The sequence below is a fragment of the Vicugna pacos genome, chromosome 14 (genome assembly GCF_048564905.1).
Source record: "Vicugna pacos chromosome 14, VicPac4, whole genome shotgun sequence".
Taxonomy (NCBI): Eukaryota; Metazoa; Chordata; class Mammalia; order Artiodactyla; family Camelidae; genus Vicugna; species Vicugna pacos.
Window position 1 is genome coordinate 9815356 of NC_133000.1, and position 23326 is coordinate 9838681.

Here is a 23326-nt window from a genome sequence, read left to right on the forward strand (position 1 = left end):
TGGGGACGCAGGACTCGCGGCAGCTGGCAGACCTCCACTGGAAGAAAGTCCCTTTTCTTAATAGGACTGTGAGGAGAGGAGAGGAATGCTGATGCTTAAGTTATAAACCTGCCACGTTCTCACCCCACAAGAAAGGACAAGCAAGATATCACTCTAGACGCTCTTCTTGTCTGGGCACCTCAGCATCTAATAACAACCCTTGATCTGCAGCAAAATCAAGAAACATGCGTGTATAAATCCAAAGGCCTGAAAAATTCCCCAGGGGTTTGCCATAAAATCCTGTGCACTCAGAAGGTTAACGTGTGCGATATTACATACTGCAGATCCTAGCTTGACTGATAAAAACATTCGTTGCTTCTATGGTTTAAAAAGTTGCAAAATAGCCTTAACCCTTTGAGGACCACCAACGACATGTCATCATCTCAACCAGCAAAGGGACATCGCTACAAGGATACCAGAAAAGACACTTTTCCGCTCGGCCATTCAAGCATTGAGTGCTAGGTAGGTCAGATGAAACTGCTTTACGTAAATCTGGGGGCAAAAATCTCAGAGTCTCAAAGGGTTAAGCTAGGACTTCGAGTAAAAGGGTCTTATTAAAAGGGCGAGTTGGGGGAGCGAACAGTCTCGGAGGAGCTTGGGGAGTAGTCTTCCGACTCCGAGTTGAGTTCAGGCGGCGCTGGCTGGGCCTTGTACTGGCTCCTCACATCCGGGTTGCGTCTTCGTCGGAAAACCTGCCTCTCCTTATCAAGAGCGGTGGTCTAGCAGGGGCATAAAATGAGAAAGAGCACAATTAGGCCGAAGGAAATGGCAAAATAAATGCTTTCTGGAACTTTCTGAGGTCAGACAAATATGCTGGCCAAGTTAACCTGTCCATGGTTGGTTCTCTGCTCCCCTAGATGCAGCTCCTTAGAGCATCTGGTCCTGACATCGCGGGCACAGGCAGGATGGGTGATGTCGTGTTCAACCCCTCCCCAGCCCTACCCAGACCTCCCCTAGCTCCACATCTATTACCCTCGGTCGCTCCCAGCCTAGCCAGACACGCCCTGGTAAACGGGGGCCCCGGGACAGAGTGTCTGCCACGTGAGGACGCCAGGCGTGCCTCGTTCATCAACATTGAGCTCCAGGCAGCTGCAGAATAAAGATGAGAGGTGATGAAGTCGTCAGACATGGAAACAGAACCACCAGCTCGCCTTGTTATTGTAGCACCTCCTCATTCTAAATTATCTTATTATCTGTTGATGAGGGAGTGTGGCCGAATCTCTGGGAAGGATGATGGGTTTGACTTGAAGGAACCTCATGCCTGAAATTGAAAAATGCTTTGAATGCAATTAAACCAGATGGAAACCTTCCTGCGGATTTTCCTTTACTAAGTTCACTTTCATTGGAGCATGTGGTCATTTACAAAATCAAGATTCGATGTCGTAGGTTGTGTCGTAGGCACAGAGACCAGGCGTGTCTGGTCTCTGTGCCTCATTTTCCTGAGGAAACGTTAGCTGATCTCCAGGATGTGCTATCCAGCCATAGTTCTGGAAGCTATTATGACATTAGGACTGGGGAGGGCAGGACTTCATTACAGATTTAATGGGTGTGAGGAGGAACAGGTCATTACAGAGAAACCTTACACAGTGAGCAGAAGAGCAGGTACAAAGCCTGAACAAAAATACAGAACGCATATAAAAGTTGAAGGCATCCTTGTTTGAAAGTCCCTCTTTAAAAGGATGTAGCCTGGAGGTTATTCTGCTTTTAAGAGATTACTTTTCCTCTACAGGGATATCTACCACCATTTTTCCTCTTGGAAATTTACTGTTAGCTTCTTCAAAGAACAGAGATAAATTTATAGCCAGCCTGGTTCTGAGAACAAAGTGAAAACTAAGCCCCTCATACAACGGCAGTGTAGCATTAGAGCAATCTTAGATCTAAAATGGGGCAATCAAAGTTCCAAAATGAAGTAATAAAGAGAGGCAGAGTGTAGAGCCAGTACAGTAAATGGCTTCGTTAGGTTGAACTGCTCCGCTTTAAAAACTATCCACACACTGAATAACAGTGTTACAAGCCAGTGAGGAAGATAAACTTGAATAATTCACTTCTTGTCTCAGTAGACTGTTAATACAGTGATTCAATAACTGGTTTGTGGAAATGTCTACCTTTAATTCCTCGGCGTGGCGAATTTTTAAGGACCCTCACGTACATAGTACTTGGTCTTCTACCCACCGATTTTATGATATCTTTGGCATCATAAACCCAAATTCCTAACTTTATTTAAAACATTGTAAAGTTACAACACATGGTATTTTGCTTTCAACGCAAACTGAAAATGTTCTGTTTGTGCAGAGTTGAAGGTAAAAAAAAACCCAGGCATCTATTTAGTCTGAACTTGCATGAAAAAACCACTCTCTAGTTAATCCAAGAGTAATATAAACACTTCCTTGGTCATAAAAACTATTTCTATGTCTACCTTCTTGAGAAAGAAAAAAGTCATTGGCATCAAACCGAATGCTGACTGGTAACGGAGGTTCTCTGGTGTGTGGGAGGAAGCACCCGGGGCCTGCCGTCAGGGACGTTGAGTCCTGCTCCATCCATCACTGGCCGTGAACCGTTCACTCCGTTCTCAGTTAAATCAGGGGCAGGGGTAATGCCCTCCCACCCTCCCACAGTTGCTAGAGGCAAAAATGGACGTGCAGATGCTTTCTAAATGGCGAAGACTCCCAGAAATGAAAAGTGGGTTTTTTTTTTTCTTCTTCTTTACAGAGTAAGATATTGTTCTAAAATTAGGCAACTGTAGGTTAGAGGAGAGCAAGACAAAGCTCACATTGGAACGCACCTAAGGGTCCTTGCCCTCCCTCCCTCCCCTCACTGGCATTGTCTCCACGTTTCCCTCATCTCCCCATAATTCACTCAGTTACTCCCAGTCATGCTCTTGGCTGCAGCCACTGAAATAGGCCCTTTCTTTTCTTTTTGCTAATTTTTATTATTACTATTTTATTTTGGAGGAGGGTAATTAGGTTTCTTTATTTATGTTATTATTATTATTTAACAGAGGTACTGGGGATCGAACCGAGGACCACGTGCATGCGAAGTGCACACTCTGCCACAGAGCTGCACCCCGCCACCCCCGCCACCTTGACCTAGGCCTTTTCTCCACAAATCCTGACACCGTTTAATGCAGAGGCTGGTGGCACTCACCAGCTTGGATGGTCCCCTTCCCCTTAGCTTCCCCATCAGGACAGTCATAGTCTCTCCCTCCCTTGTCCCTTTGCCTGGACAGCCCTGGCCTGGTCCCTTTTAAGCGGTCAGTTCTGGCCACTCCTGCCTGTTTCTCAAAATGTCAACAGCTTTTCCGTGCTGGCCTTTGCTGATGGGCCCTTGTGTCCAAACGCTCCCAGGCTTTCAGTTGTCCCGATCTCACCAGGAGCTGCACCGCAGTTACTTCTGCAAACTAAGCACGTCAGGTCCCCAGATCACGTACGAAGGGCGCGATGGTTGCTTCTGGTGGAAGTACAGACTCAGCATTTAAGCAGAGCTGAGAAAGCGTTCTTTGTCCAGGGCTCTGCCTTTACAGGCAGGGAACGTGAGGCCCGCAGAGCATCCCTGACGAGGAACAGAGCTCAGTTCTCCTGACAAGGTCCAGGCAACCTCTTCCCCTTTGCTCTGAAGTGTGTTGAAGCAGAACTAGATGGAGCCACTGCGCTCCAGGAGCTCAGTCCTCCTCAGTTCCCAGCCAGAGCGAGCCAAGGAGAGGACACTGACCACAGGCAGCACCAGAGGCCAAAAGACCAGGGTGAACCCAGGTTGACGACCGAGAACCCTCTCAGGGGAGCACGCCAGGGTTCACCGTGTGCACAGTCCCATTCTGGGCCTGAGGACAGAGTTTCCCACCCACCCGGGGCCGCACAATATTCCCAAAGGCTACAGTGTTCAGGGCTCCCCACAGACTTGCCTCAAAGATGTTCCAAAGGGCATCACTGCCCACCGGCCTCTCTCCCCAGGCTTCTGCTCACTCTGCTCCAGTTCTGTGGACTGTGGTTCATTCAAGAACTTCTCTGCGTTCCCTGAAGCCCAGTACACCTCTCACTATGTGTCCTGCATACAATGCAACTGACTGATGTGCCGCGCTCCCTGCCACGCTCCAGGCTCTTTGGAGGGCAAGATCAAGTCTGGGCATCCTGTCTGCGCTCCCCACAGCTCACAGCTCACAGCTCACAGCAGCTACTCTCCAAACATTGTGGCTTTTGAAATAAGGGAAGGTACAACAGAGGTCACCTTATTTCCCTCCTGAGCACTCAACCTCCAGCCCATCCTGCACACAGCTGACAGGTCAATTATCCCCAGGTCCGATTTATTTACAATTCCTCATAAAGTGCAGTCCTTGTCCTAACAGTCACAACGTGTCTACAATAAAAATTTCCAGCGTCTCGTTCCTGTTGCTACTCAAAATGGTCCTGGGACATCAGCAGAGCCAGAGGTTCCCATTGGCGGACAACAGAACATCCCCTTCCTCTGCCTACGGTGAACCTCAGTTTCCCTTTGGACATACCCCACTCCCATACCCTGTGATTCCAGCGAAGGGGACCCTACCCCCTCTGAGGGCACAGCAGGGGTGGCTTGTGACCCAGGAGCAAGCCTATGCTGACTGCATCCCCTAGTCCCCAAGACTGGGTCAGGATGGGCGCCCGGCCCAGCTCACAGGACACAAGGAGACCTTCACCGAGACTCCACAGCTACAACAAGTCCCCACTGTGAGAGGATGGCAGGCTTGGAGCTGCAGCCCCCATCCTGGTACCCTGAAGCTCCAGGTTCAAGCCAGCACAGGGAGGCAGAGTGCAGGGATGGAAAGAGACCCCACCCTGCTGGTGCTGAATCCATCCATCATTGAAGCCAGGCCCAATCTTTGGACCTTTCAGAGTACATAAAATCATGCCTTTCCTTTCTGCTTAGAGCCAGTTTGGTTTGGGTTTTCTTCACGTGAGATCCAAACAGTCCTAACTGCTTTATCTCAGAATGTACTCGAATCACGCCCTCTTCTGCATCTTGGCTCGAGGTATCCACCAACCTGCATCACCTCTCCTCCTTCTCACCCATTCACATTTATCTATAATTTTCCCAGATTTGCTCAAATTTCACCTTCTGCATCACACTTTGTCTTTCTAAATTCCTCGGGCAAGTATTGTCTTGACCAAACATTTGACACTCACTGCACACAGGCCAATAGGTAACAACCTTTTCTGAGCATATTTCCCAAAACCTATACAAGTTCCACAATGCTAGAATCTGAACCTTTTCTGCATTTTCCAGAATGCCTAGCTGACTGTGGCACACATATTAGGGACATAGTAAACATTTCTTAAATTAATACAGAATATAATTATTGTAGATGATTATGTACTTTCTAAATAACAAAAAAAAGAACTCTAGGCCAGTCTATAATACAAAAGAGTAAAAAAATTAAGGTATTATGAGTTAATATTTAAGAATATGATTTATGTCTTAGATATGATCAAATGCTTACATCAGAGAAAGTTAATAATCTCTTGTACTCATATATTTAGCTACTCAGTAACCATTATTGTGGTCCAGTAAGCACTGTCATATACGGTATCTTTAGAATTTTAATTGTGGCTATAAAATTAACTTGCCTCTAAAACCTCTGCAGTTCAAATTTTACAACTGAATTCTGTAGCCCCCACATGTCATTCAGGACAGATGATCCAGCAGGGATAGAGAACATTATGTCAATGTATATATTTTTTAAAGTATAGCTATAAAAATATCTATCATCCAACTGATCATTTTCCCCACAGAAAACATTCAAAACAAAATTTTCCCTCAGAAGTGCTGTATCATAGATTTAAATCTGGGGCCTTTTCAACCATTTCTGAAAGGCTGTTTTCCTCTTTTATTCATCACAAAAAATTCCCACAGATCAAGCAAATAGGGTCTCTCCTTCCTAATGCCTATCTTTATAAAGTAAGATTGGTCTCAGCTTTGATGGTCCATCCAAACTTAAGACTTCCCAACAGATTTATTATTTTATTAGTTATTTTGCTCACGGTTTGCTGCTTTGTTGAACCGACATGAATGGACTTGCCGTAGAATCCCCAAGGGTTCCTCGGTAAGTTATCACTTCATTAAGAGCTCGTAAGAGAATCTGAAGCCTGCATTATCACATTTGGGTGCTAATTATCACAGGTTAGAGGTGAGCAAGCAATCTCTTGAGATTCTGAAGTTGACCAGGAATAACCAAATAGGGAGCTCTAATCTAGTTACTTAAAATACGGACCCAATGACGATGGCTATATTGCACGTGGGGCTACAGCCAACCAGCAGTGGACTGGGGGATGCTGAGAAACAGACGAACAACTGACCGGATAGCAGAACATAGAGACACGAACATAAATCTGTCCTGCACGGAAGGAACACTGTGCATCCCCACCTCAGACTGTAAGCCCTTGGTGATCACAGTGTTCTCAGGAGCTGTGAGATGAAGTGTGGAGACTTAGGAATGGTAAATCATGCCAGTGACCTCAGCAACTCAGGGGGCTACACACATAGCAGTTGGAGATCTCAGAGACATTCGTATCCATCGTGTTTTGGTGTCTGCCGTAGTACCAGGCATGCATGAATAAGAGACAGTGCTCGCCGGATCCCAAGGAAATCTGTTCCAACAAGGGATACCTCTCATGCATTTGGCTAGTGGCTTCTTCTGTTATAATGAAATGACACTCCCCCCCCCACAGTACTCAGATGTTTGAAATCCTTCTTTCTGACATTAAATTTGGAAATCAGCGTAAACACCTGGGATGGATCCATCTGGCCGGTCTTTGCAATGTTAGAGCAGAAACACAGCTCGAGGAGTTAGGTCGGGAATGAAGTGAGACTGTGGATTGGAGCTTTACGTTGTTTCTGCCTGCCTGAGTCACCCATGTCTGTGTAATGCTTGCCTTGCCTGGTAGCTTTAGCCTAATCCTCTTGGAAGCAGCAGCAGGGAGAAGTCAGGAGAAGTAGCTTTTGGTCCTAGCTCAGCAGATTATGTGACCTTGGACACGTTTCCGAACCACGTCGAGCCCCCATTTCCCAGGCCGTAGACTGAAGGGGACGTACAGTGCGTCACTCCTAGGGAAACGTGCACCTATGAAATACTACGAATATGCTGAGTATCACCATCAATCTACTACAGTGGCTTATGTTTTTCTCCTAGCAAACAATAGACATTCCAGTCTATGGATCAAAAACATTTCTGTTCTGCACTACGTGCAGGACTTGCAAGAGATGCACCTCGTTTAAGTTCCAAGGCGATGTTTTCTGTCGTGGCAGTAATTATTGGATTTAAGTAACTGCATTTTTCAGAGGCAAACGGTGACTGCTTTTGCTTTTTCGCTTTTCTTAATTTATTGCCAGCTGTCACAAACACTCTTCATTTCATTAATAAAAGAACATTATTGTGCATGTTGCCTTTGAGCCCATCCATTATTCATACCACCTAGGAGAATGAGCCGGGGATGCAGCTGTTGGGGCATTAATCTCAGAAACCCTCTCCTTTGCTCGCCCTCACTCTGTAGGGACTGAGTTACGACTTGCTTGCCACTTTGGAAATGTTTTGCTTGCTAGTACAATTAAACTGACACCTCGATTGATATATCCACCCTCCTCATTTATTTTGGCTTGCTGTCATTCTGATTATGGTTCTGTTTTGTTTTGCGTTAATATCCTTTTGGGGTCTCGCCAGCAACTGCACAGTATCTGGATCTATGAAACGGTAGTTCCCTAAAGCGAACATGACCATTTAAACGGCAAAAGGAGGCCTCCTGGAATGAAACCAGTGGCCTTGAAAGCTCCTGTCTGGGTGCCGCTCTCAACGTGGTCCCCGTTTCCCTGGGCGGAGCTGCTCCAGGCTTCTCCATCACTTCTTAAACACAAGCTCCTCCCACTGATCCGGTTCTTCACAGAACCCCACACTGGCCCAGCTCCGCAGGGGGTTTCTGGTGGCCCTCCCATCACAGGGTTAAAATCACAGCCACCTGCTGAGCTCAGGTGTCTGGAGGGTCAGGATGGCACGCTGCCTCCGCCCCTCAGCCCCTGATTTTTTCACAGCTAAGCTTAGTTGCCATCTTGTTTGACCTTCATCCTACTAGTCACCTAAAGGACAAATGCAGGCATAGTTTATCTTTAATAAAATCTGTGAAAATTTGGAACCTACCAAATAAGGAGGCAAGTTAAGGGGTAACTCCTTTTATCACAAAAACTATTTTTTCAGCTTTGTCAAAGGCTTCCTCTGGGGTTGCTATAGTGGGTTGCTATCCTAGAGCCTCTCTGTGATTTGATTGTCCAAACTCTCATTTACCACAAACTCCTAACAAGCACATTTATCCTCAAAATCAAGGTTTCTCTCTACTAATTGTCCCTCCATTGGAAAGCTCATTCATTCATTAAGTTAACGGATAGTTATGAGATACCTACCACATGCCAGGCATTCCACTAAGTGGTGGTGATACAATTTTTAATAGGCCCACCAGGTGGCGCCTTTTAATTTAGAACATTTTTTCCCCCAGAACAGGTGTTGAGAAACTTTCTGGAAAGGCCAAACAGTTAGTATTTTAGGCTTTGCAGGCTATATGGTTCTCTGACAGACTGCTCCACTCTGCCCCTGTAGGGCAGAAGTGGCCACGGGCAATTTATAAATGAATGAATGTGGCTGTGTTCCAATAAAACTTTATTGATAAAAACAGGCCGTGAGCTAGATTCAGCCCACTGGCTGTAGTTTGCCAATCTCTGCCCTAGAGGTAACTTTTTAAGTTTATACTTCATCAAGATCTCAGGCTATTGATTAAGTAAAATTTAATGCCCCGAATTTATGGATAATCTACATAAAAATTATTCCAACAGTTTATCCCAATCTAAGCATCAAAAAAGTTCATAGCTCTACGTTAGTAACAAATGCTTTGATCTGGAGAGAGATCAGTTGTCACAGGAAAATCTGTCTCTTGCATGGAGTGGGTGATTTTCTCTTGAAATAATCTTTTCTGGGTTCCTCCTTTGGGCTGGGTCTGTGAAGGAGGCACTTTTGCACAGGCACCTCATTTAATCCTCACCTCAGATTTGGAAGGTTGATAATACTCTCTCCTTTTACAGATGGGGAAGCGGAAAATCAGAGAAGGACCATGTACCTTGCCCAAAGTCAACAGACAGGAAGTAGCACAGGCTGGATCCAAAACCAGGGCTTCACCAAAGCCACGGGCTCTCCATGCACCGAGCTGCCAGTCTTTAATCAGGTTTGCTTATCTCAATTTTCAAGACTTTTTAGTTTCTAGAAGTATATGTATTTGACTCATATTTGAATTTGACTTCAGTATATCGACATTAACACTCTTTCCTAATAGAACAATGGCGTGTCAATACTTACGATTAATCTCTTTAAGCTGTATTCTTTCCTACACATTAATACCCAAAAAAGTCCAAATCCTATCAGTGACCATCACGGGGGAATAAATGGAGTCAAAATAGGGCAGGAACAAGTGCGTAGAAAAGAGGGCAGGCGTCTTTTTAAATCATAAAGAGGGAAAGAAGTTTGGGCTGCAAGATTAAAACCAATACGATACCACAGAATTTCCGATCAACACTGAATCACTATGAATCTCAGGAAAACTTACAAAATTTCAGTTCAGTTTACCCCCATCAGTAAGTCTTAGGACACCGTGGCAATTTCTCATTTCTAAGGATAACAAGTACGTTAAGTTTTAAAAAGACAAATATATATTGTTGGAATCCTTTCTTAAGGGGGCTCTGAAAATAAAATGAAGCAAAATAAAACCTCCAAGAGTGAGCAACCTGTTTGACTTGGTAAAACCCCACTGTGGTCTCACTAGCCTTGGGTTTGTCTCAGCCACCGTCTGTAGGACTGTAACACAAGTGCTGCTACCCAGCCTCTTGGCCACTGGAGCATCACGGTACAGCTTCTCGGTATTTTTCTCTATAATCCCAGTTTGAGTGGTTTTGAAGTTTAAATCTATGCCTTTTCTATATGTTAAACTTTCTGTTACCCAGGGAGGCTCCAGCCGGGATGGGGAGGCTGGTTAATCCTTTGCTAGAGCAGAGGCCTCTGCCCTTCCTTCCCGCAGCACCCCTGACACTCATCAGGGGCCCTTTCTTAAGGGCAGAGCAAAGCCAAGGCAACTTTCCCCAAAGCAACCTGCAGGGCATTGCAACTCGCTGTGTGCCTTTGGAACCCTCTTCCCACCATGTGGGGGATTCCTCTCTGCTTTCACGGGAACCCATCTTTCAGACCGACACCAAGTAAGATGCATCTGACTGACCCTGTTCCTTTTGTCACCCGGGCACCACAGCATTTAATAGCCTCACGAGGACTGTGCGTGCGGAGGTGCGCTCTGCCTCGTTACTCACTGTGTCAGGATGGTGCCCCGTGCCCGAGTCCAATATGCACATTTGAATCACGTCACGCCTGGGAACTCAGCCCCCCTTTAGTCCTAGCCCATCTCCACATTTTATCTTATTTAGAGTTCTCAGCATATGCCTTGTTTTGATATTTGTTTCATTTAATTGGGTTCTGGCCGTCGCTTTGTCCTGCATGCAGAAGATGCAGGAATTCTTCTCCGCGAGTTGTTGGGCATGGCTTCTGCCACAGTGACAGCTTCACTCGGGAGAGGAAGAGATGTGTGTGAATGCATCCCCTTAGAATAAGGTTGCACTTTTAGGCGGAGGATATAACGAGATGTGAATGTTTTCCAGGGGCTTGTAGCCCAGCCATAAGAGGGTGGAATGGCCCAGGCAGCCCATTCCTGGGAGAGGGTCTCCTGGACTCGGCGACAGAAGCAAGTCTCCTGGAAAAAGAAGCCATGCAGGACGCTGCTTCCCTGGTTACAGCCTGTAAGCATTTTTCTGTTGGAGGCAGGAGAATGAAGGAGAGGAGGAGAAGCGTGGTCCCCACCATTTCTCCACCATCACCAAAAAGCCTGCTAAGAGGGACCTGCCAATTCTGAGCACCCCGAAGACACGTTTCCCCAGCTTCTGCCCTGACATGAGCTACTTTACAAAATGCAAGCGCATCTCCCAAGTGTTCTGCTCAGAGCAGTGAAAACAGCCACGAGCATTTGTAAACACAACAATTGAGAGCGGGGATGTTTCGTCCGCAATGATTGTTTGTGTTCGAAAGTTGGCTGCCACCGTGGTTAGACAAATGCTCCCACTTCCGTGGAGATAAAAGGCAAGCATTTGCGATCAGTGAGGAGTGTGTGTTCGTTCCAGGGCTAAATGGCATTATAAAACTTCCTAATTAAGCATATACGCTGAGGAGTTTTTAGCATCATTCCTCCAATTTAGCTTTACATACTGGGTGTGCTGTTTAGTACACATTAACTATAAACATTGTTGTTACTGCCCCCAGCTGGAAAACAGAGCAGTTTATGTGTAGAAGAAAAAGGAGATGATCTCCCATCTGCTCCTGCCCATTATTCAGGGACGTGGCATTTTGTCTGCTGATGGGAACCATCACTGGGATTTAGTCAAATGGCCTTTTTATACTTGGTTACTTTTATTAATTATTGTGTTTATGTGGTGTTTTGCACTCACCCTTAAGCCTCCAAACTGACTAATTTTTCAGAGGTTTTTTTTTTTGAAATTAATTTATACGAGTAATTTGGGTTATCAAAAGTGCACAACTATAGACATATTTGATGCCTATTTTTAATTGTATATCACCTTTCCTCGTATATGTTTGCTTAATATGCCTGAGGTTAGGAGACATACAACTGAAAAAGCACGGAGCATGATGTGAGTTGATCTATATAAAGAACAAAACCAGCCAAAGCTAATGAATGCAGATAGACTCCAGGTCAGTGTTTACCCTCAGGGCTATGTGACCCTCCCTGGAAGGGCGCTGGGGGGCGGGGGTCCTCTGGGGGTGCTAGAAATGTTCTGTGCCTGAGCTGGGTGCTTGCGACAGGGGTGTGCTCAGTTTGTGAAGATTTGCTGAGACAGGCACTCACATGCATTCTTCAGAATGTATATTATCTTTCAGTAAAAAGTAAAAGGTGGACGGATCGTCTTCCATGTAAAAAAGTCAAAAAGAAGAGTCTGCACAAAGGCAGGTCATGACTGGCCGCCCCCTACCCCCCAAAAAAGGTTAAAAATAAAATGGAATTCTTTCTACATCGATAAAGCTCATTTACTAGGTAAATAAAAGGCAGGGGTGCAACTCCTACATGCGGACCCATCTAGAAGATACAAATAACCTTCTGTGTCAAACTGACTCTAAAATATTGTTTGAAGTTTGGGTATTATCATGCTTTCAGTAGACTTAGAAAGCATCATGATCTTAGATATTAGGATTCTGTGTCAGAGGTTGGACTTTTTTGCTTCCCTAAGGCCTTTGATTCTAGTGTCTAATTGTAGAAAAAAACTGAGTAATATTTGGGGGTTAAAATTGTGTTTATTTTCTTCCTTTCTCTTTCCTTCCTTCCTTCCTTCCTTCCTTCCTTCCTCTTTCTTTCTTTCTTTCTTTCTTTCTTTCTTTCTTTCTTTCTTTCTTTCTTTCTTTCTTTCTTTCTTCTCTTTCTTTCTTTCTCTTTCTTTCTTTTCTTTCTTTCTCTCTCTCTTTCTTTCTCTCTTTCTCTCTCTCTCTCTTTCTTTCAGTTTAGTCTATTCCGTGAAACAGCATGAGGCAGCCACTATACTACTGCAGACAGGCAAGATCATTTGGGGGAAACAAATGCCAAACCCAGTGGAATTTTTTCTTAGCAAACGCTCAGATGTGGAGCTTTACCTGGAGATCATTTCAGAAACATTAAGATGGAGGAGAAGAGTTGCCTAGGACTTCTCAGAGTTCATGTCTCAAACCATCAAAAACCATCCTGCCTGTGGAGAACTTAAAGAGACACAAACAATGCCCCTGGAAGGAAATGCCAGGGCGGCTGACTGGAATAGACAATGATTGGATAGAATTCTTAACCCAGTTTTTAAAAAAAAGAATCGATACCTCCCATAGTCCCTTTTGCTTGAGCCAGCTAAGTGATCTGACAGTTACAAAATATCAAAAAATAAATTCATGCAATAGCTAGTACAGAAAGGGATTTCCAGGGGGAGAGAAGTAACAATCAAACAAAAACAAAACAAAACAAAAAGGTGGAGAATTGGAAAACACAAGCTTACCAACACACACAATGCATTCTATAGCTCGCTGTGCTCGGAGGAGCTTCTAGGACTAAGGTGTAAATGCATTGTTTCATCCATCTAATAAGGTCAAGGTCGGGCTTGATGATTTTAAAATGACAGTATATACGTCTAGAGAACATATACTAAGGTACTAATGTTCTCCCATTTTTTAAGGGACAGAAGAGCACTAGAAATCATTGTTTAATCAGCAACATCAGGAAAATGCTTTGACATTAACACTAAATATACTGTCCTTTTAACCGTAAGGAAAATTGATACTGAGCATGTGCAATGGAAAGAAAGCTGGCAAATGTCAGTGTGAATAATGGGTGAAAAAAAGGAATGAGGGGGTGTGGCATCTCAATCAAGATTAAAATGAAACTGATAAAGCAGCATATGGACTGGATAACAAATCAAAAGCATGTTTATCCACTGAAGAAACTGGTTAATGGAGACTGCCAGCACGTTGCCATGGAAACACTGACTGTTGAGCTGCACCATCTCATACCTTATCCAATACATTCCTGGTTGTTGGTAGTAGTCCAAAGACCCTGATCTCTTGATGGTAAACCCGTGGTCCAGCTGAGCAGAGAGAAATGGGGGCAACTCAGTGGATCGACATTGTGCTAAAGGATTATGACTCCAGACCAAGCTGATCTTCATTGACTATATACGTATATAGAGTTACGATGCCTCTTGTGCAGGGTGACTAGCTAACATCCTAGATCTGCACATGGAAAATAAAAAAGGCAAGAAAAGACACTAATCCCTCATGAATAGCTCGGAGGCCAATTTGTTAGAAAAGATCTAATTTTTCAAACAAGTTTTCGAATGCACATTTAATAATATCCTCTCAATTTCAAAAGATGTACACCCCTCTTCATATTCTAAAGCAATGAAAAACGCTTTACAATAAAGTGCTGAAATCAGTGTTCGCCTCCTAAGAGAAAGCAGATTGGCCCACCCCAAATCTTACCGCATCAAGCTTAAATTTGAGGGCTTCATAAATATGAAATAAAAGGTGGAAAGAATTAGATTTTAAACTCCTATAAATCACAACAATTTGGATTTCTTTCACTAAGAGTTAATTTTCAAAAGTGGAGCTACTCTTAAAGGTGAATCAGTTACATTTACGAACCAAAATGATGTAGTATAGAACAGTAAATCTTCTCTGAGGAAATACAGAAAATAAAATGAAAAGCTTTTCACTGTATGTTAAAAATGCATATGTACAGTTACGTGCTTATGATTAACAAAAGGTACAATAAATAGAAGACAGGGTAAATTCTCAAGGTGGTTCCTCCTGGAATAAGATGTTAGCCTTTGGCTACCTAGGAATAAAAGATTCAATCCCCAAATTTGAAAAACAATAATCATGCCGTATGCCCGCTCCCCAGTTCTGCCCCTGAGAGGATGCGAGTTGACCACCTTTCTTTCTGGAGAGGCTCATGAGTGCTTTCAAGTGTGGTGCCGGCATGATGTGATGACAGTTTCCACTGCTAAATTCACAAAGGCATTTCAAAAACATGCCAAGGCACCAAGCGTTTAAAAAAAACTGCTCAGGAGATTTGGTATTCTGGTTATAAACTAGGCTATGCCAGTGTTCATGGAACGACAATGTCAGATTTTAATCTTTCTTTAAAAATGTAAGTTCATTTTATTTAGGGGAAAAAAAAATCGAAGTACAGTTGCTGTTAGGAAGACGAAGGCCTGCATTTCTGTTTCAGCCCAGGGATGGCTACTTCGTAACTAGCTCTCTATTGCCACCTACAGGCGAAGAGTCTCATAACACTGCATTCGGGAGTGCCCTGGTGCAGAGGTCTCTGGCTTTAGAAAGAAGCTTCCCACTATCACAATTATTTGCACACTGATTGGTATGGATTTGTCCAATTAGACTGAAATGCTCTATTTGCATGAGCAAAATGCAAAAGAAGGACTTGAAAGCATTAGGAAAATTATCGGTTACAATAATAAACAGCATTAAATGAGGAAAAATAAATTGGAACTGACATCTGAGTCATCGGTTCTTCATCAAGCTGAGCAAATCTAATAAGGCCCCCCTCCCGTCCCTTAGCTCTCAAGAAGTCCGCCGTTAAAATGTCATCTCTGATTCCATTTTATGTCTTTAAATTGCGTTTTAATAACCTTTTGTTTCCCTTCCTCTGTTCCGTTCTGGTTTTCTTTGGTATGGTTTGAACGCCCCGGCTACTGGGAAAGGTAGTGGAGGGACGACGGCGTCCTTCCGAGGGCAGAATTTTGCACTTACAAGGACAGCGACGAGTTTCCTTCCACCTCATCACGCCACCTGACCTAAACGTCAGGCACCTTTCCTCCTTCGAGAGGGGCCCTAGGAGCCCAGTGAGCCCCCAGCTGGTAATTGCTCTCCTCGCCAACTCAAGGACCTCAATATAAAGTTATCATTTGTCCTTTCTTTGGTCTTCATAATGGAGGGGGTGGGAAGCAGAGAAGAAAAAAAAATGACAACATGAACAAAAAACTTTAAGGTTCAGAACCATGAATACATGTTAAACTATGTTCATGTCATAAATTACACCTGTGACGAGAGCCGATTTGTTATGACAGCATGCTCTTTTTCCTCTGTCACTTGGGGAAAGAAAAAGTGTCATGAATTCCTTTTTGAGCAGATAGTGACGTTTTTAACGATGGAAAGAGAATTACCAGTTAAAGACTAATGACTTAACTACTGATTTCCTGAAAAGACAAGCTGATTGATACTACATGCTAAATAGTATATGTATTTTTTAATTTGGAAGGGTGTATATAATTTCCAAAAAAGCAGTCCTATAATAGAGGCAATTCAAAATAAAACATATCATTTGATAGCCTCTGGAGAGAGCATACATGCCCATGGGAAAAAAATTCTGTCTGAATGAAATTTATGCTGAAATCGGTTATTTCCCCCATATCTATCAAATGGAAGTCGTTACAGTATTACATGAATTACAGAAATTTCCATCATGTGTGTGAATTAATAATTACATTCCATTATCAAATTGTCAAATAATCTTTATAGAACCCACCATCTATGAAGGCTATTCCTTCCATCTCTCACTTCTGCTCTGTCTTACAGCAGAAGATCATTCCTTTGAAATTATACTTTAGTTTGAATTGGAATACTATTTAAAGCCAGGGCTCCTTTAGTTTGTGATGGTCCCCTGGGTCTTAGTCTTTTAAGAGTGGGAACATGGTGATGGAGTATATATTGCCTTATCCAGTGCTTATCCAGTGAAAGGTAATTACAAAAGCAGCCAAACTGGCTGGTTTCTAACTTGCAGCCCCACTCTGCACCTGGTGACCTACCCCAGGTTCTTAGGGAGGGTGTGGACATTTATAAAGGAGAGATACACAAATGCATATATTACGGTAGATGATGCATAAGTGCATATATTATGGTAGACGATGCATAAATGCATATATTACAGCAAAAGATGCACAAGTGCATACATTATGTTAGATGATGCATAAATGCATATATTACAGTAGAAGATGCATAAATGCATGCTTTTATTATAGTAGACCAGCTTCTCCTGAAACACCCCCTGAAATTTACAGCAATATTCTCTTTCAGGTTTGAAACACCGATAGCGGTCAACATGTGAATTGTACTTCACAGCCGACAAAGCATTTTTTCAGATATTTCTCCAAAAAGTCAATTATTCCAAGTCTGAGTTGAGTTGATTACTTTTTTCCAAAACTTTGTCGTGGATAAAGAGATTAAAGAAGCACGCAACTAATGCACAACTCAGCATCGCACAGCCCATTTTACTGTCTATAAGTGTATTACCAGTTGGTACAGTTTCCATGGAAACACATTAGTGATGAACTGAGAAACTGATGATAAATTAAATTGCATTCAAGATGGTCCAGTCATGATATTCAGAGGGAAAAAAAACAGTGGACCTTTAATCTTCAGATACTAACTGGGGAGTGGGTTTGTTTTTTTTTTGAGCTCTACTTAGATGAAGTTTTAATAAACTCACATGGATTAGGTTTCAAAATTTATCCAGGTTTGATTAAAGTAGGATTTCCCCTCCAATCCGTGTTGTCTGTCTATTGGAGAATTGCCCTGAAATTCCTGCTCTTGGTCACTAGAAGACTCCCAGAACACTGTGAACAAAGCGTACTGGGCAACCAAGGCAAACTTAACCAAAGACTAATAAAAATAAAAGACCAGGAGAAACAAAAACAAACCCCAAGATGACAGAGGTGGAAAAAGCACCTCTAGCAGCTGTGAGCCGTCGGCAAGAGCAGAAAAGCAGTCCTTTCCATGGACAAGCGTGCTGGCAGTCCACTCCACAAGGAAAGGGTGGGACCAAACGTTCTGGAATAGGCTTAAGTCTTAGATGAATGATGAAAACAGAGGGTAGCATGTCTGATTTTGTTAAGAAACATCACGAGACTGTTACTTTCAAAAATTCCTGACTGCATGTTAGCTGATAACAAAGAACACTGACGATCTGTGAAGACATGGACTCTGTACTTCTGCACTGAATTTCCTAAGAGAGAACTAGAGAGCTGGGGGCAGGTGGGGCAAGAAGGACCACTTGCAGTGTTAAATCCCCAGCAGCCCGGAGGGGGCTTGGGGAAGAGAGTGCATTCTTTTTAGTGCTGTCAGGGTCCTCAGGAGCCGGTTACTCAGACTCACGTAACTCCCTGCTGACAGGGTTCAACTCCAAAACAAGAAATGCAAACAGTACGAGAGCGTGCATGCATGCATTTGTGCCACCTGCACATTCTGGCAGCGCCTATCGAATATTCAGTAACCCAGATCTTGGATTGGTTGTACTGTATTTTGGTTGTCACTTATTTATCTTTAGCTTTATGTGGAGTTCTAGCACAACCGAGAAAGAAAAAGAGGAAGAAAAGCAAAACACCCGTAGAAACAGATAAATATTCAGTATTGCTGACGAGCACGACATCTGTTTAGTAGCATAAATATTTCTCAAAATTCGACAGTGTAGTGTCTAAGTTCTCGGTTTAAAGAAGAAAAACAGCTCCAGTGATTTCACATTGACTATGTTAAAATGTTCATACTCTGATAAAAGGAGGAAATTATTAAAAACTCAAGTAATCTGGGACCTGAATATATTTACTCTAGAATATGACACCAGGAAGTATGAGGTTTCATTATTTCTCTGCCCAATTTAATCTTTGCCTAGAGCTGCTATCAAATTGCATGTAGAACATGTCTGCATGTATGAAACAGGGAAAAAAAAAAAAGCCTTGTGCACCCGCATCAACAAAATGTTCCAAGACTCTCCGCTTTAAAAACACAAATTGCTAAGGAGCAAGAAATCGTGATTTCTCTGCATGCTCACAACAATTCAGCTTCACGAAAAATCTTTCTGGGCAAGCTTCCTGCCACGTCGTGGCTTTCGTCTGAGTCTCGTACAAAGATCGACAGTGTTCCACTCTCTCTCTGCCATGTCCTCTCTCTCGACTTCCCTGCCCTCCCAGGTCCTGGCAAAACGACAGTCTGAACTCTTTTTGCTCAGAGCCCAGAAGTTTGCGTTGGCGGAGTCCGGTGTGGGGGAGGCCTTCTGCTTTCAAAAGTAAATCATGAAATTCCTGTATCCTGCAAGACCCCCTGGAGGTGCTGGATAACGATGTGACTCCCAGTGAAACGATCAGCAAAAACGCATCTCGTGCGTAAACCCCCGACCTCCCCGCCGTGCTCTCAGTGGCCGAGCTGCCTAGAGAAATGACCCATTCTGCTGTCTCTGGGAGGATCTCCTGCGCAATGCCTGTCTCTGAGGTGGGCTGCTTTTAGAAAGTTATAGGTGAGTATTTCAGATGCTTACTGCTATGACAGAGACGCCAGCTGCCGTGCTGTTCGGCTTGGGGCCTGTGTTGAAATGCTTCTTTATCTTTCCTGCTACTGACAGCTGATGTTCATTTTCTGGGAGACCATCATCCTGGAGGAAAAAAAAAAAGAAATAAAATAGGAGAAAAGGACCAAAAAAAAAATGATATAAATGGAAAATGAGGCCAAGATATTCCAGGAAAAGGCAGTGATCTTAAAATTCAGAACATTTCAGGAAGAAACTGACCAACATCTTCTCATTAAACGTTGTTGTTGGAAGTCCTGCTCCAAGGGCGCCTTCATTTCCCCTTGTGCTCTAAAACTAATTTGTGGTGTCATCTCAACCTCAGAGTTTTGTCCCTAAATAAAATATGTTTTTTAAATATCTAATAAAATTGATTTCAGCTCTAGAGACATACGTCAAAGAGCAAGTTAATCTGGACAACTACCCCCCCTCCAAAATCAATATAAACATTTTTTTTTTCCCTAACCCAAGCGTTTTATCCTCTTAAGCCCATCATTCAGATCCAAAGCCAAGGAAACTGACAGATCTGGGCTCACGTAGGAGCCGGTAAATAAACTCGGGCTGGCTCTACAGCTACTCAATCTGTCACTCTATAATCCCAGACAAGCTTCCACATAGAAAGTTCTCCCTTAAGCTTCTTGTTTTGGGAATTGAACCCAAGACCTCATGCACGCTAAGCATGCACACCACCACTGAGCTATTACCCTCCCCTCTTCCCTTAAATTTAAGTCTTCCTTGTGGCCTTCAAATCATCTCTTCTTATGGCATACTTGGCATTGCAGCTCATTTTCATTAAGGCATCTGTTCTCCACTGGAGCCATCTATGATGGAGGCTGGAGGAGATTTCCCTCCTTCGCTAAATACTGTTAGAATAACCATAACCAGAGTCCAAAGCAGGTGCCACCACTTACTAGTGTGCAATGAAGAGACTGAGCGATCCTTGAAGACAGACTGTCCGCTATAGAACCCCCACGTCTTAGCATGTACCTTGGCACACAGTAGATGCTTAATAAATATTTGTGGGATGAATGGATAATCAAGTGTTTGTTACTGTCTGTTTAACCCAAAATTCCTGACAAGATTTCAATGCCATCTGTCATTTTCCTTCTCTCCTTCCTCCCCATCATTTTGCACGGAATTTCTTGGCTCCCCCCAGGAAAACAGAGGTGCTGCTTTCCAAGTGCCGCATGCTGGCTCTTTTACATAACCTGGTCTCTCCACCTGGGATTCACTCCTTTTTTCAGTCTCGGGCTACTCATTTCTGCAGCCTATATTAACTGCACATCTGCCGTGGCCTAGGCACTACAGTAAGTGACGAGGAAGTAACAGTGACCAAAAACAGGCACGGGCTTCCCTCTTCTGACCCCTGTGGTCTCTCTTTTTCTTCATAGCTTGGGTCCAAATCACCTGTTCCCATTTTCCTGCTATTAAGCATAATCTGTTATAATGGTTCCTTTATAAACTCCTAATGCTTTTTCGTTATATATTTTTGCACTATTTATATTCTTTTTGGTGTTGGATGATTTTGCATATATGTTATATATATAAATGTATATATGCGTATACATCTCAACTCCTGCCCTTTTGTACCACATCTCCCACGTGTCTGCAATCTTTAATATAAACACTTGGTTCAGTGCCCTGCGCACAGTGGATGCTCAGTTGACGATATTCTTGGGCTGGTTTATTAATGGCTAGAAGAAGGAACAATTACTATGCCACTAACTCACATCTGAAACCAAATCTAGAGGATGGAGGCTTTCCAATGATGCAGAGTGAACTGAAAATTTTCTTTTAAATTCTGTATTGAGAGAAATAAAATGAAGGTCTGTTAGGGTAACATGGGATGATACCTGGGGAGAGAATGGAAACAGCGTTGTCTGAAGTGCCCACTACGTGCAGGACTACGTCGGGGAGGGCAGAGTGGGGAGAGGAAATGATCGCTGTCCACCAGACCCTTGCAGGCTAACTGGCGGACAAGGTAGGCACACACCAGGTCAAATGACAAAACAGGCCAAGAAGGTAAGAAAGAGCCATCGCCAGGCAGTGGGCTGCGTGGCTCAGCTAGAAACACCGAAGGAGTTCAGAAGAGAGGACATATTTTCAGTGAGTGTGGACGTCCCGAGGGATAAGGGATTCCACCTGGTCCTCCTGGATGGGAACAGACGGACAGGTAGAGAGGAGGACAGGCGATGTTTCAGTGCATGGATGTGTGCCAGTGGGAAGCCACGAGGCATGTTTGCCAACAATGGGTCAACTACTGGGAGAGCGATGGAAGAAAAAGCTGGAAAACAGGGAAAGACAGGCCACAGTGGAGTCCCCCGAAGATCTGGAGATTGAAGCCTTACTCTGTTAGGAATAAAGCAATGCTTTCTAGTAAGAGGGTGTAAGTGCAGGAAGTGTAGGGGACCACTCTCCTCCCTTCATCCAGGTCCCAACGATACAAGCGGAAGAGAAGTGTGATGAGAATCAGAGAATTAGGGTTAGACAGGCTAGAGTTTTCAACACAAGGGCGAATTCAGTGGTGTGTGCACGACTTGTGAATGAAACAGCAGCCCTTGGAATCTATGCTAGAACCTGGGGAGGATTTAAACACTGGGCAAGGGATGGAATGATGTGGCTTTAATGAAGGTATCACAATTTGGGGTTCTGCTGGAAGGAAAGGGGGCAGCCTGATACAGTGGTGCCCCACTGGGCCTCACGCCCCAAAGTACACATGCACTTCTAGTCATCTCTTAATAGAGTTCTGTTATTAAGGCTACCTAAGGCAAAAAGATCTGTATGAGCTTCAGGTTATAAAATAGGAGAGAAAGGGTGAGGACGGGAGCAAAGCTGAAAGAGAAAGGTGGGAAGGGAGGAAGGTGCCCAAGATTTAACCATTATGCGGCCTGGTGCTAATGTCCTACATCTTCTTCATCCTCAGATCATCTTCTACAATATGCGTTGTTAGTCCCATTCTGAACATGAGCGAACTGAGGTTCTACAAAGTTACATAATTTGCTCTAGGTCACAGGGCTAGAAGGTGGCTGAGTCAGGCCTGCACCAGGTTGGAACTCTGTGGTCCGCCCACCACACCACGTTGCACTGTCAAGGGCACTGAAGGGCACTGAGGGCAGGGCGTTGGCTACAAAAAGAGGTCCAGGAGTGCTCAGTGTAATGACTCAGGGAGTTATCTTTTCCATGATGAAAGGAACACAATGGTCAGGAGGAAGGAGGACTGAACTAGGGGCTGAAAAAAACCAAGAGACTATTTGGACAAGCCCTGATGGAGCCAAGGAAGCATTTGGATGGAGGTCATTCAAAGGGATGCTGAGCACCTCCTAGGGTCCAGAGGGATGTAGTGAGAAATTAGAAGCTTCTATGCCCCGGAAAGACTGGGCAGCCACTCATCTGGGATGTCAGAATGTGCCGTGTTAGGGCCAGGACTCTCGCATCCTGCGTGGAGCAGCAGGCAGTGCTGGACGGCTGGGCTGATCCTGGGTGCTGCCGGGAAGGCGCTCTGGGTTGTGGGGTGGGCTCTGATTGGTGGGTCCAGATGCAGAGAAAACAAATAGGGATTCCATACGGGCGGCCTCTCCTTCACTTCCTGAGGGAGATTCATCCCCTGCTGCCCAATCGCTTCTCTTTCTCACTTCCCCACAACTGCCATTTTGGCCAGAAATTTCCCTTCACCTGGCTTTTTTCTGCCTGCCAGTTTTCCAGCTTCTCACCACCCTCACAATGGACTCTGTTACCATTTCCCAGCTCTGTCCTGGTCCTAATCTCCTGTCAAGACTCCTAGCAACTCTTTCAAACGTTGGGGCCTGGGGGTTCAGGCCTACAGCTTTAAATTCGAGTGAAGGTTTCAGCTTCCCTTGGGTTATTAGTTCACGCTGAAGCAATGAAAGTAGTGAAACAAGTTGTCAGAGAGGCTTCTGACTTCATAAATCTTAAAACATTTCAGGATTTTTTTTCCCCCAATGAAATAGGGTGTCTCAGCTAGAGAAGGTAAAACACACGCACACCCGAGTGCGCGCACACACACACACACACACACCAGCAACTAAAATGTCTGCAGAATCTCTCTATCAGTTTTGAAGGCTCTGAGCATAATTGGATTAAAAGACATGGCTTTACAGAGACCTAATCTGTACCTAAGGCCTACAGAATGGCGGTGGAGATTTAGCTAACTTACTGTCTTGCATCAATAAAATAAATAGGGCCATGAAAAACACACATTTTTATATATACATCTTCATCGCCATTATTCTGAATAGACTATGTGCCAAAAATGTGCTATGAATTTTCTAAACGTGACAAATCTGGCAGAACGTTAC

At 44.1% G+C, this 23326-nt stretch overlaps 1 protein-coding gene and 1 long non-coding RNA gene across 5 annotated transcripts in view; one reads left to right on the forward strand and one right to left on the reverse strand.

The window, feature by feature from the left end:
• Positions 1-464: 464 nt before the first annotated feature.
• DCLK1 (doublecortin like kinase 1) overlaps positions 465-23326 on the reverse strand; it is a 292627-nt gene continuing 269765 nt past the window's right edge. For all 4 annotated transcript variants that reach the window (XM_072976126.1, XM_072976124.1, XM_072976125.1 and 1 more), the window contains 2 exons: positions 18984-19097; positions 465-758 (listed from right to left, as the gene is read on the reverse strand). In XM_072976126.1, coding sequence (XP_072832227.1) covers positions 594-758; positions 18984-19097 — 279 coding nt within the window. In that variant the 3' untranslated portion in view covers positions 465-593. The remainder of the gene's footprint in view (positions 759-18983; positions 19098-23326) is intronic.
• LOC140701103 (uncharacterized) lies at positions 14337-17043 on the forward strand. Its single transcript, XR_012079940.1, has 2 exons — positions 14337-15534; positions 16751-17043. It is a non-coding gene; the product is annotated as an uncharacterized lncRNA (long non-coding RNA).